Source organism: Lacerta agilis, chromosome 12 (genome assembly GCF_009819535.1).
Source record: "Lacerta agilis isolate rLacAgi1 chromosome 12, rLacAgi1.pri, whole genome shotgun sequence".
NCBI lineage: Eukaryota > Metazoa > Chordata > Lepidosauria > Squamata > Lacertidae > Lacerta > Lacerta agilis.
The window spans coordinates 25,334,841-25,348,228 of NC_046323.1; the positions used below are offsets into that span (position 1 = coordinate 25,334,841).

General features: G+C 39.6%; 1 protein-coding gene across 1 annotated transcript in view; it reads right to left on the reverse strand.

The window, feature by feature from the left end:
• Positions 1 to 1,396: 1,396 nt before the first annotated feature.
• Positions 1,397 to 13,388, reverse strand: part of AHR (aryl hydrocarbon receptor) — a 46,435-nt gene continuing 34,443 nt past the window's right edge. Inside the window, exons 10-11 of the mRNA XM_033166310.1 lie at positions 11,320 to 12,571; positions 1,397 to 4,284 (exon numbers count right to left, since the gene is read on the reverse strand). Coding sequence (XP_033022201.1) covers positions 4,132 to 4,284; positions 11,320 to 12,571 — 1,405 coding nt within the window. The 3' untranslated portion in view covers positions 1,397 to 4,131. The remainder of the gene's footprint in view (positions 4,285 to 11,319; positions 12,572 to 13,388) is intronic.

Below are 13,388 nucleotides of genomic sequence, written 5' to 3' on the forward strand. Positions count from 1 at the left end.
TGACTTTTTTCATTTTTCCTGTCTTATATACAAAAGGGAAGTGAAAGCTCACTTCAGTATGCCTGTACAACAAAATGCTTCTGTTCTAGAGGTTTCAATGTGAAGGGTACCAAAACAGCTGGAACAACAGCATCCCAATCTGTGTTACACGTTCACAAAGAATTCAACAGAGATGAACAATCCTATGTTAAATTACGTAAGGGTAGAGTTTCAGAAGAAAGCAGTATGTTGGACTCTGGTATCAGCTCTAAACCCAGCTAAAAGTTATCCTTTATGGAGTTGTCAGTATTTCGAAGACAATTTCTCTGAAATCCCACAACCAAAAGAATGAAATATTATGGTTGCAGTCGAAAGGTTCCTATGCGGATTTGTGTAGCATCAACCTTGTACCAGTCCTCTCTTCTGTGCGGTCCTAATAATGTGATCAGAATTACATACCACTGTCATAGTGCTGAAGTGGAGATCTAGTTGCTGAGATGTAGCCAAAGGAAGAGAGTACCAGCCTTGTACAAAAACATGCTTCTGTGCATGGGACCCATCTTGTTTGAATAAAAATATTGTCTAATATTATCCAAGGTCAGGTCTAGCATTTGGAAATTCTAACTGGGGGATCAGTGTCAGAACAAATCCTACATTCAGAAGACATGCCCCCCTTTACTTCCTCCCTTGTCACACATAGGCTTTAGATCTGGACCTTAATTATGCTTAGAGGAGACACAATACCACAATGGAACATAAAATATAGTTACTACTGAAGTCCTACTAGCTTTAATGGGTTTCTCCTAAGCATAATAAAGTCTAGGTCAGAGCTTTGCAAACTTTTCATGTTGGTGACACACTTTTAAGATATGCACCATTTCCTGACTCAGTAATTCAGTTTTACTAGCAAACTGGAGGTTAAACTAACCCCTTTCCAGCCCTGGGAGGAGCGCCGAGAGCGCTCACACAACACACCTACACACTGCAGCCGACACACTAACATGCCGCGACACACAGTTTGGAAAGTTCTGGTCTAGATCCACCTCAATTGTTTTAAAAGTAGCAGCAAGAAGTAGATGAGGCCTCGTTTCGAATTCTATCATCCTTTCCACTCCGTTCTGTTTGGCACTTGAAGGAGGGGTTTAAAGGCACCAAAAGCATTTTGAAATCCTTTCTGTTATTGGGGAGTAACATGAACTCAGCTGGTACCTTTGCCGGAGACAGACACCTGAGGGAGTATACAACAGATGGTTAGAGTGAGGGAGGCCTAGCAATGTTGGATCTTGTATATGAAAGAGGGTTGTTCATCCCAAGCAGTCCTGGAAACAAAGTTATACCATATACTTTCAAGTGTCTGTATTATCTTCTAGAACTAGGAATAAAGCATGGTGTGCTGTGGAAAAAATTACGTATTAGCTCTAGTCAGGTGATATTTTATTGTTGTATATTATGCTTTACAAGTTTGACTGAAGCTCATTAAAATCACTATAAAATTATACCCCAACACGTAAGAAATTAACTGCATGACATAAAACATAGATAACAAAGGGTGATGGGAGACAGACAGAAAGGGGAAAAGCCAAGACAGAATCTACAAAAATGGGTAGTCTAATACTGATTAAAACAAGGAAATAATTTGCTTGGAGGTGGGAGGGTAAGTGTGGGGTTGGTGGGGCAATAAGTCAGCAATTCATCACTTTTGAGAACAGTTTGGTGTAGATCAACAGTGCACCACCAATACACAGGTTTGTTGCATATAGACACAGCTAATGCAGAAAAACAAGTTGATATTATGTGTAACAGAATTAAGCTAGCCTACAATAAAGCAGTATACCAGTTTGTACTGCATCCTTGGCACTTAGTGACGGGATCATATTTGGTTAAGCAGAAGTGATACGATATGCAGGTCATGATTTGTTGTGGGGTTTTATGTTTTGGTTTTGGTCTTTTTCTTAAAAAACAACAACCCTACATTATCCCTTTGAACCTTTCACATTTTACAGTACAGCTACTGATTGTCAACATTACTCTTGTAATAATAATAATAATAAGATACTGTTACAAAAAAATATTACAGCAATTGTTTGGAAAGAAGATAATAAGAAGCAATCAATGGCTACTAATCTAATGCATTTAGTGATGGCCGAAGCAAAGTTCAATGCTTAAAGGGCATTGTAGCCCAAGCTTCATAGCTATTATTGAAACATAGTATCAAACAGCATTTCCTTTTTAAAAGCAGCACTAGATCCTAAATTTGAAGGTCTACAAACTGCCTGACCATCTTTTCTATAAGGACAAATTTACACAATTTGTGTAAGCAGAATTTTACCACGACTCAGATTTAAGATGAGAACAACACAGCTTTCAAGTGATTAAAATGAGTAGCCACCTCCCGCTATCCCTACAACCTTACCCTTAAAAACATTCCTTCTTGTTATATAAACGTATATATATATAAAAAAACTTAACTGATACTCTTTTCTCATCAAAAATTTAAAGACCACCCTGGAGGGAGTTGGTTTATTATTTTGTTTCTTTTTTGAAGAGTCTACACTGTCATTTACATTATACATATGTATGCAATAGACATTTTAATAATATGGAATAACACTTTAAAATTAACTGTTTGTAAAATATTTTACAAAGACATCATTAAATGGTGCTTATTACATATTAACAGCATGTAAGGATATTCACTTGTTTGAACATGTACACATCCCTCCCCCCCCCATTTAAACTACTATGAAACACCAAACATTGGTGTATGCAGTTCTAAAAACCCTCAGATAAAAATCCAATACAATGTTTTCCATTTAAAAAAAAAACAACAAAGCTTAAAATATCCTTTTTTTGTTACAAGGATCATCTCTCTCTAATTTTGAACTAAAATAAATTTTCAGTTTTTTCAAAGACATTTAAAGTGAATTCACATACACATAGAAAGATAGCTTTTTCTTTTCAGAGTGCAATCATTAGGGATATTTAACATGAACAGACCCTCTCCCCACTGGAACGGTTGAAAAACAGCAGCCAATCAAAATTTGACCCTCAGTGTAGAAATTTTATTTTACAAAAGTAAACTTTAGTACTATTTGCTACTGAGACATTGCTTTCCTCTGGTTTTTAAAATTAACCCATCTCAATAATCACTTTAAATGGAAGTATTTGCATAGAGCAGCCTTGTACTTTTTTTTTTTTTAAGAGACCATTCGAAAAGTGTTGTAACACAAGATAAGGCACATGTTTTCAGTATTTGAAATTCAGAGCTAATCCCGAGGAGACAATTTTCTCCTAAAAGGTTTCTGTTTTTACCCTGTTCTACCTGAAGAATGCAGAAAAGCAACAAAACACAAAATCAAAAATCCCAGTCTTTTAACAAAGTAAAAACTCTGCACATATAGAATAATATCAAATTCTAAAGAAAAACAATATACATTTAATAGAGAAGGAATACACTGCTTATAGGTCTCTAGCTTTTTAAAAACAAACCAAAGTAATCACTGAATAGTCACAAAGTAAATATGATTTGTTCTTACAGTGAATCTCCTTTTTCCTAACAAGCTCCTTTCAGAAATAAGGTAGCAAAGTTGTGAGGCACTTAAGGCTAACTGTAAAGGAGGAATGCAATGGATTTGGTTGTACAAAACCTAAAACTGTGTATCAAACCCTTGTATTAAACCTTCTACTAAAGTGCTAGAACCTGACATGTAAAGTAAAAGGATAAGCTGAAAAACTACTAAATAAAGTTAACTGAAGGAAAAACATAAAAAACTGAGTGCTTCACTTGCTCCTCTATTTAGAACATGGCTTTTTTAAAAGGCCTAAAATAATCTAAGATTAACTATCTTATACCATTCCAAATAAGATTGTCAAAAGTTCCCATTTTATCTGCTAAACATAAAACCATTTGCCTTATCTTATGTTCTACAATGTGATGCAGTAATATTGCAATAGTGCATATTTTCACTCTCACTGAAAATTACATGTGCACACTTTTAGGCCACAATTACAGCTCCAACTTCCACCTACAAATATTAGGTTTGGGATGACAAATCCTATATGCATGCGTTTTAAGTGCAACCACACATGATTTTCAATCTCTGTTCAATAATCCAGTCCCGATCTCTTTCTCTATATGACTTTGTTCTTGAACTACATAAAACCACTGGATGCCAAATCAGAGAAAGATCTGGATTCTGCTGGATGATGAAGAGGCTGAAGATGTGTTCCAGGCTGGGTGTTGACAACATCTAATTGCGGTGGATATGCATCATTCATATTTCCTCCATTAAAACTATTCTGGAACTAGAAAAAAAGGCAAAGGTCTTATTAAAGGTAAATTGCTTTCTTCTTAACACTACTAATTTATATCCAGGTACAGAATAAACGATCCTGCATGCAGTAGCCTAATTTCACTGCTTAAGCAGAAACTTTTTGATCCCAGCTAAGCTAGTTGCAAAGGGATGCGGGTGGCGCTGTGGTCTAAACCACAGAGCCTAAGGCTTGCTGATCAGAAGGTCGGTGGTTCGAATCCCCATGACAGGGTGAGCTCCCGTTGCTCGGTCCCAGCTCCTGCCAATCTAGCACTTCGAAACCACATCAAAGTGCAAGTAGACAAATATGTACCGCTCCGGTGGGAAGGTAAACCGTGTTTCCATGCACTGCTCTGGTTTCACCAGAAGCAGCTTAGTTATGCTGGCCACATGACCCGGAAAACTGTCTGCGGACAAACGCCAGCTCTCTCGGCCAGTAAAGTGAGATGAGCGCCGCAATCCCAGAGTCGTTCGTGACTGGACTTAACTGTCAGGAGTCCTTTACCTTTCAAGCTAGTTGCACTTGGGTCCTTTGGGAACCAATGTGAAAAGTTATTTCAATGAAAACTAAATGCAACTTATCCCAGCACCTGTAAATCCTGGAAAATACGCAACACAGAATCTCAACGGGACACATTTTACAGGAGTAGTGGTATAGCAGGAAAGATTGGCTTCTGCTGAATGGAAAGAGAAAAGATTTCATTTCCCCCATTTCTTCTTCTGAAGTCTCTCCATATACAGGCAGATGTGGGTGTGTGTAAAAAAACAACCTATGGTTTTCATCTTCCTAGCATAGTATCTAACTAATATCAGCTCAAGCAGGCCTGTTTCATCCCCCTTACCCTCCACCCCACCTCAATATGATACCCTCAACAGTCCATAGGTGCTGGATGCTGACAGCATATGGGCAAGCTCATTGGAGGTTTTATAATTTGCTTTTTAAAAGTACAAACTAATATGATTCTGCATACTTTGGCAGTCTACCAAGTATGTGGAACATACCACCTTATTTTAGGGTATTCCATTTCAATGCCAAATTATTAGAAGTCATTATGGTGATGAATTTGCTCTTTAAAAATTCATTAAATTTATGAATTCTGAATCTTTTGATACATGTTTAGCTAAACAGCCTCACAGTATTTTGCATTTGGTGGCAGCAGATATTCACTGCTATTTAATGCACTCTGGATTTCGCTCTAATTTCACTTGCCCACCTACCCATGAAAACATTATTTCACAGGCAGCAAAGATCACATTTCAGTCTTTGAATCCAAGATCTAAATTTCACATTTTGTCTCAAATGTTTTACTTTCAAGCTCTAACACAGGCAACATCAACAAAAGCAGAAGTAAAACATCCAGCCTCGTTTCCAAATATGCAACATCTTCTGATTGAAGAAGTGTTCTATCAAATAGATCATGGGTAGGCAACCTAAGGCCCATGGGCCGGATGCAGCCCAATCACCTTCTCAATCCGGCCCATGGATGGTCCGGGAATCAGAGTGTTTTTACATGAGTAGAATGTGTCCTTTTATTTAAAATGCATCTCTGGGTTATTTGTGGGGTCTGCCTGGTATTTTTACATGAGTAGAATGTGTGCTTTTATTTAAAATGCATCTCTGGGTTATTTGTGGGGCATTTTTCAAAATATAGTCTGGCCCACCACATGGTCTGAGGGACGGTAGACCAGCCCACAGCTGAAAAAGGTTGCTGACCCCTGAAATAGATTATACACAAATATCAAATACAAATAACTACATTTCTAACACTATAACTTAGATATACAGTGCAATCCTATATACCGTATGTCTATTTAGAAATAATCCACAATGAGTTCAATGGGACTTATTCCCAGATAAATGTGTACACGACTGCAGCCTAAAACATATACCACTATGAGCTGCTGCAACCTCCTGAAACCTATTTAGACTTTTGGATACTGAGCCATTTGACAGCTCTGAAATCTTTTTGTCAGTTGTAGAGAAAAATTACAAAAAAATAAAATAAAAAATCAAGGACCTGGAAGATAAAGCATATTTTGCATCACTTGATCTGACCACATGTAAATCTTGGCACCTTAACAGGTCAAAAAATTAATTTATATTTCTGTCAGTTATAATATTTTGGAGCCTGTTTTCTGGCTACCCCTAACTTTAGATCTTTCTAGTTTACATAATGGAAGTTCCACTAGCTCTTGTCTGAATCATTCCTTTCACTCAACTCTTCTTCTTAAGAGTGTTTTCAAGTTCATTTCAGGCCAAAAGGAGATGCTCCAAAAAGCCTGAAGAGAATTATTCTTAAAATGAGCATAAAGTGCATTAAAAAAATACATATCAGCACCCTCAGAAATGCTGTAAATCATAAAGACAATCCAACTCTATTAAATGCAACGTTCTACAATGCAATTTTTGTTGAGACATGGATAATCACATGATCCAAATAATTACACCGAGAGGATGTATGATAATAAATACAGGCATTAACAAAAAGTCTCTTTGTGGGATGTGCAGTGGATACGTATGCAAACGCTAGTGATGTTCTCTTAAAGAGTGGACTTGGATGGCCCCAGAGGAGGTTTTCTAAAAGATCAATAGCACCAACTAAGGCCAACGAAAGTGCAGCCAAGGGCTGTGCAAGCATACACTCCAAACTGCCAGAGCATGTTCTACCCAAAGTCATTGACCTTTATAGCAAGAGATATAAACCCTACAAGCACAAAGCTTTAATGAAGAGTTTCGTAGAATGCACAACTTATCATGTCATGGTTTGGCATTATATGCACGAGTAGAGAAGAACCAAGCTTTAGCCTTATGTGCTTCTTTCCTCCTCTTGCATGCTGGGGTTGTTTTCTTTTTCAGAAACGCAGTGTTTCATAAAATTAATTGGTAACATATTGAATTGATACAAGTCAAATCTAAAAGCTATGTTATCAACAAATTTTTCCAGGTGACTGCTCTTAGAAAAGCACATATTCTGATTCACACAAGCATTCTAAAACTAATGTTTCAGTGCTTTTCCCCACCTTTAATATCAACATTTTATTTGAAACCCACGTTGAAGGTCTTGACTTTGTGCAGCAAACACCTGACAAAGATGTTATTTAATTCTGACAGTTCTAAGCCCCCCCCCCCATTTTTTCATCAACATGATGGGCGATTGCTCACTGGTGTCTGTGCATGAGCGGAATGAACTTTTGCTTGTGCAGCAAGACCTCTGGCTCTCCTCCCATTTGCAGCCCCCTTCCAAATCTGTTCCAGAGGGTTGAGAGACATTCAGAGGCAGATTAGCCTCTCAGGGAACTCCGGGGGCAGGGAGGAGAGTAAAGAGAAAGTCCGGTTGGGAAAGAGAAAGTCCACTTACACTATAACTATAGTTATGAGGAAGTCAGCCTCTTTGATTTCAGTGGATCAAAAGAGAAATGATATTAAATGTAAGCATCTACACAAATAAAGAAGCTTAAATTTGATAATATTCCATATGTCATTATTTGTAAGCATCTATTGAGACTTGGAACTATAAAAAAAATAGTTTGTTCAATTCATGTTTACTGAAATGAATAAGAGCAGCATGGTTGCTGTTATATTTATTAAGGCAATGTGCAAATTTGGCATAATCTAGTTTAATGGCCAGAGATGGTCCCTGTAGCCCCATGCCCTTCCCTATCCTGCAGTTCTCCCAACTATCCAATGCTTCCTCTTGCCTGGGTACAAATTAGTTGTGGCCCATGTAGTGAGGGATAGGGAAGGAAACTTCTGGTTGTTACTGTTGTTGTTATAGCTTATGGGAATTTCACATCCATGGCCATTACACTTGCAGCCCATAATGTTTATTACATGCCAAGTTTGTGTAAACAAGAATAATTCACTGTAGCTTCCGAACAGCATATGTTTTCAATGTGGTTTTTAAAGATGAATATTTTTGCAGCGAGACATAGAGAGTATGCTCAGTGAAGTGGTCTTGGGGGAACTGTCACAAGAGACTTTATATAATGAAGGATGCTACCTTTTAGAAATTGATCTAGATCCCAAGGCTGCAGTTGAAGAAGATAAAAACCGTTAAAAAAAAACCTAACAGGATGAATGTGAGTCCTTCTAGAAAACCTCTAGTTTGGAATTTGGATATGTTCCAAGCTAACCAAAGAGAAGGGCTTATGTGAAAGTGTTTTTTTTTTACATTTGTTGCCTGACACATACTATATGGCACATAAAAGTCTATTTTGGTTTTGAATATTATACTTCTATAACACTTGTTGGGGACAATCACCAACTAATGAAAACTACTGTGGATGAAGATTTAGCTGTGGGCTTTGTTATAGGATCCCAGACTCTGAATTCAAACTTGCTAGAGTAAAAGAGAAGTTTGTTTTTGTTAACCCAGCAATGCATACTAAAGTAAACCTTCAAGCTGGGTGAGTCAGAGAGCTACTGAATGAGTCAAATATCATAGCTTGAAGGCAGACCCAGCTGCATTTCAAACAATGATGGAAAAATGTCAACTATTACAGCTATGGAAGGATTACAGTTCTAGCCACGCAACACTGTACTAAAAGTTGAAAACATAGCTTTAAGCAGTGGCCAGCTTCTAATATCTTATGGTGTTTTGCTTTTTCTCATGCATCTACAACAGTACTTCTCCAGTGGAGGGTCTGGGGCCATCAGTGGGCCCAAGTCCAGTAACAGATGGGCATCAAGTGCTTGGGCATACTGTAGCCTATTGGACTGACCAAGGCAAGCGCCGCAGCATCTTGCAAGCATGGCACATAGGAACATGTGGTGGTTAGTCTGAGAGCAAGGGAGGAAAGAAAGACGGAAAACAGATGATGGACAGACTGAGTAGCAGTGTGAGAGAAGTGCCTGCAACTGCCTTCTGTATACCTTGTGGCCCCTTCAATTCAGACCTTCCTTCCTGCACAGTCTCATGCCATTCTGCAGCAATGGCTCCCTGCTCCCCCTCAGAACCTGACAGTGGGCAACAGCACCAGAAACAGGGCAGCTGGTATCTGCATACATCCATGGGGATAGGTAGAAAGTGGCATTGAGTAAATGTGGCCAGTAGACAGAATGGTGTTTTTTTGGGGGGGGGGGTGAGTGATGTTTTCCTTGTCTGAGGGGAAAGGGCCCAGAAAGGTGTTGAGGGAACTTAGATTTTAATATATATATTTTTTTAAAAAATTTAATCAACAACATCAGGGAGCAGAGAAGAAGGGAGAGGAAGCTGTTAAAGAGAAGGAAATATAAAAAGAGAAGAAGAGATGTGGAGGAACCCAGCAGGTTGGTTTTTTGGGGTGGGGATAAGGTTATTTCATGGTTTGAGGTGACAAATTCAGTGCGAAAGGGGAAGGTAAAGGTAAAGGGACCCCTGACCATTAGGTCCAGTCGCAGACGACTCTGAGGTTGCAGCGCTCATCTCGCTTTACTGGTTGAGGGAGCTGGCATACAGCTTCTGGGTCATGTGGCCAGCATAACTAAGCCGCTTCTGGCAAACCAGAGCAGCGCACAGAAATGCCGTTTACCTTCCTGCTGGAGCGGTACCTATTTATCTAGTTGCACTTCGTGCTTTCGAACTGCTAGGTTGGCAGGAGCAGGGACCGAGCAACGGGAGCTCACCCCATTGTGGGGATTCGAACTGCCAACCTTCTGATTGGCAAGCCCTTGGCTCTGTGGTTTAACCCACAGCACCACCCGCATCCCTTGGAAAGCAGAAGGCAAGAATAAATGACAGGAATGACTTTTGAAACACATAGAGTGGGAGAGAAAATATAAAACAAAACACTTTCTCCACAAGGAGCCCCTGGTTTAGCAAATTCTACCTAAAATGGGGATGCTGAGTCATGACACCTCCAGAGCCAATGGCTATATTTAGGTTGAGAAAAGCTGAATGATGGACCTCCTTGCCACAAGGAAATTTCTGTGGCAAAGAATTTATCAATATACAAAGAGAAAGTAGGTGTCAATAGAAAATGCCAGTAACTGCCAGCTGGTAATGCCAAGTTCTACCTCTGTCTGCTATCATTTTGTGATTGATTCTGCCTTTGGCTCTGTCATTTTCTGGCTCTTGTGACTTTTCAGCCCTCTAAAGTGAAACCTGGGAGTAGAAAGTTTGAAAAATCCTGATCTACAGCAGAAAGTAATCGTTAAGATATAGCAACGAGGTTTCATTTCCTGTGTGTTTTATACAAATTTAACAGAACTGAGGCTAAAATGGTTTAAAGATCAGAAAGTCCAATTTTAATCCTAAGGCTCTTGTAGATCAGCCCATATGAGAATGCGCTAAAAGAAGCTGCCAGCTGGGGTTGGAAGACTCATCACCAGACCTGACCTACACCAAATAACCATCACCAGCCACATCAATTTTCTCCTCCTAATGCTGTCCTAAGGAAACATCATAAATGTGTTCTATCCTACAAACATCTGAATGCCAGTCAAAATTTATTCACAAATAATGTGAAGCCATTAAAGATAATATTGTCCTTCTACACTTACCGGTATTTTGGTTCTTAAATAATTGTTCCTTTTGGCTCCGAAAATAATCTGACAGCATTTGGTGCTGACCATGTGAACACACTCAAATGATGTAGATACTGTTTAAATCTATTTCTTTCCTATGCAAAAGTGCATTAATCACTACTATAAATATCTTAAATTACCTACAGTAATGTAGCAAAATTAAGTTTCCTGACCCTAATGAAGCAAATAATTCACCATTTGACATGACTGATCCTTTTCTCTTCATAGTTACAGTTAAAATAATCGCTAAGCGATAATGAGGCAGAAGAAGAAAAGGATTCTATTGGAGGGGTACCAGAAAATTTATGCTGCCCAGCTAAGTCCTTAGGTCTCTTTAGATGGCCCACTGAATAAAGCTCCATGCACAAATTAAGATGCAAACCAATCAGATGGTAACAGTTCATTTGTACAATGCAGTTGTATATTTAAATTTGTTAGCTAGAGAGCAACTCTCAGAACACTGACATAGCACATTTCCAAGTTAAAAAAAAAGCCAAACAAATAATTTCAGAAATGCCATACCTTGCTTAGCAATGCTTGCTGTCCAGATACCACAGGATTATACTGCATTTGTTCTGTGCTGTTTGGTTGAGTTTCAGATACACACTGATACATTGACACAGCACCTGCATAGCACGTGGGTGGAGTTACTATAACTTGCTGAGAGTTTACTCCACAAGGCTGGCTTTCGGGAACCTGCTGCAAACAACTGAGAAAATCCTCCAGACCAGAAGACCCTGAGTAGGATGATCTGTCAAAGCTTCCTACTGGGAAGTCTATCTGTGTAAAATCTGAAAGCTGCGACACCATGCCGGTTGGCTGCTTGTAGGGAATGAACTCCTGCCTACATGCGTATGTTGCTGTGTTGACTTCAGATTTGTAAGGGAACTCCTGAGTTACTTCTTGCATGCCAGGAAAGACATACGGCTGTGTCTGTTGCTGTGAAGGGTTAAGGGGCATGCTGCTGACAGAGTTCCAGTTTGCGAGCATCCCATTGACCTGCATGTGCTTCATCTTCTGACACAGCTGCTGTTGCTGCTCCACCCCTTGTTGCTTCTGCTGCTGCTCCAGTTGCTGCTGCATTAAACAAGTAGAGTTCTGAACCATGGGCTGCTGTGGCTGCTGGCAACCCGAATACAAGAGGTCAGACTTGTTTAAAGACTCCTGAACATAGGTCAAGATTTCATCAGTTATATCTATGTCTCTAATATCATCTGCCCCAGAAAGTTCGTTTTTAAAAAACTCTTCATCCTGTTGAAAACATTTTATATCTTCAAAGTCAACACCCAGAGTTTTCATGATGTTGTACAGTTCGCTGTTTTTGTTATCCTGAAAAAGTCCCACGCTGTCTTCAGGAAGCATCAAGTTGCTTTCCTGAGGGCACTCGGTCTGCTCCTGTTTCAGAATGCTGTTATTCCTCACTGGTAAAACGTTATCCTGCCAATCACAGGCCATCATGCTACCCAGCTCATCCCAGGTGTCCGCAAAAAGGTTCCTCTCAAAGGAAATTTTATTTGGAGCAGGTGGGCAGAGATACACAGATTCATCTTGCTGCAACATTGCACCCAGAAGTGAATTGGGATCAACAGATTCTTTGCGCAGTGTAGCCTTAGAAGAAGCTCCTTTCCCAATGCTGCTTTTAACCTTTCCCTGAGAAGAATCCATTAAGCCAGGCGGCGGAAACATCACTTCATAGAGCACAGCCTCACCTGTCGCGAACATGAACGGCAGCTTCATGTTCCGCTTCCGTAAGTGCTCTGCCCCTTCTTCATCTCTGAATTGCAAAATAACAAGAACAGCAAATTAATAGCAGTAATTGTAAAAAAAAGAAAGGAAAGCCATATTCTACTTTAGTACTGCAACAGACTCTCCCAGTACAAATAAAAATCAGTTCATTCATAAACAATTCATTTCACCAAACATTCTTACTCAGTTACATAAGACTCCCCATCACCCCCCAACATGTTTGCTGATTCTATTTTCCAGTTGTACTAATAATTATTACATTATACTGTTAGTATAATGTATGGGGTGAGCTCCCGTTGTTCGGTCCCAGCTCCTGCCCACCTAGCAGTTTGAAAAGTGCAAGTAGATAAATAGGTACTGCTCCGGCGGGAAGGTAAACGGCGTTTCCGTGCACTGCTCTGGTTCGCCAGAATCGGCTTTGTCATGCTGGCCACATGACCCGGAAGCTGTACGCCGGCTCCCTCGCCCATTAACGCAAGATGAGCGCCGCAACCCTAGAGTCGGACACGACTGGACCTAAGGTCAGGGGTCCCTTTACCTTTGCCTAGTAACTCATACAGCAACACCACAACAATTAAAAAAGTTTAATATAATTGTTTTAGATACATATTGCCCTGTAAAAAGGGCCAAACTACCCACACAGAAAAGAAGAACAAAACAACACTAAGCAAGTCCCTAAACCAAGCAAGCCATTGTTTCAGATCCCAGGTAAAGGAAGCGCTGATTAACTGTGCTTAAGGGGGAAGCAGGCACTGTCAAGATTCTTATAACTAACCACAGAGCCAGCATTTTTCTTGCACTTGCTCCATAGGGAGATAATGCTTTTAGTGGGAGGATAGGAAGTA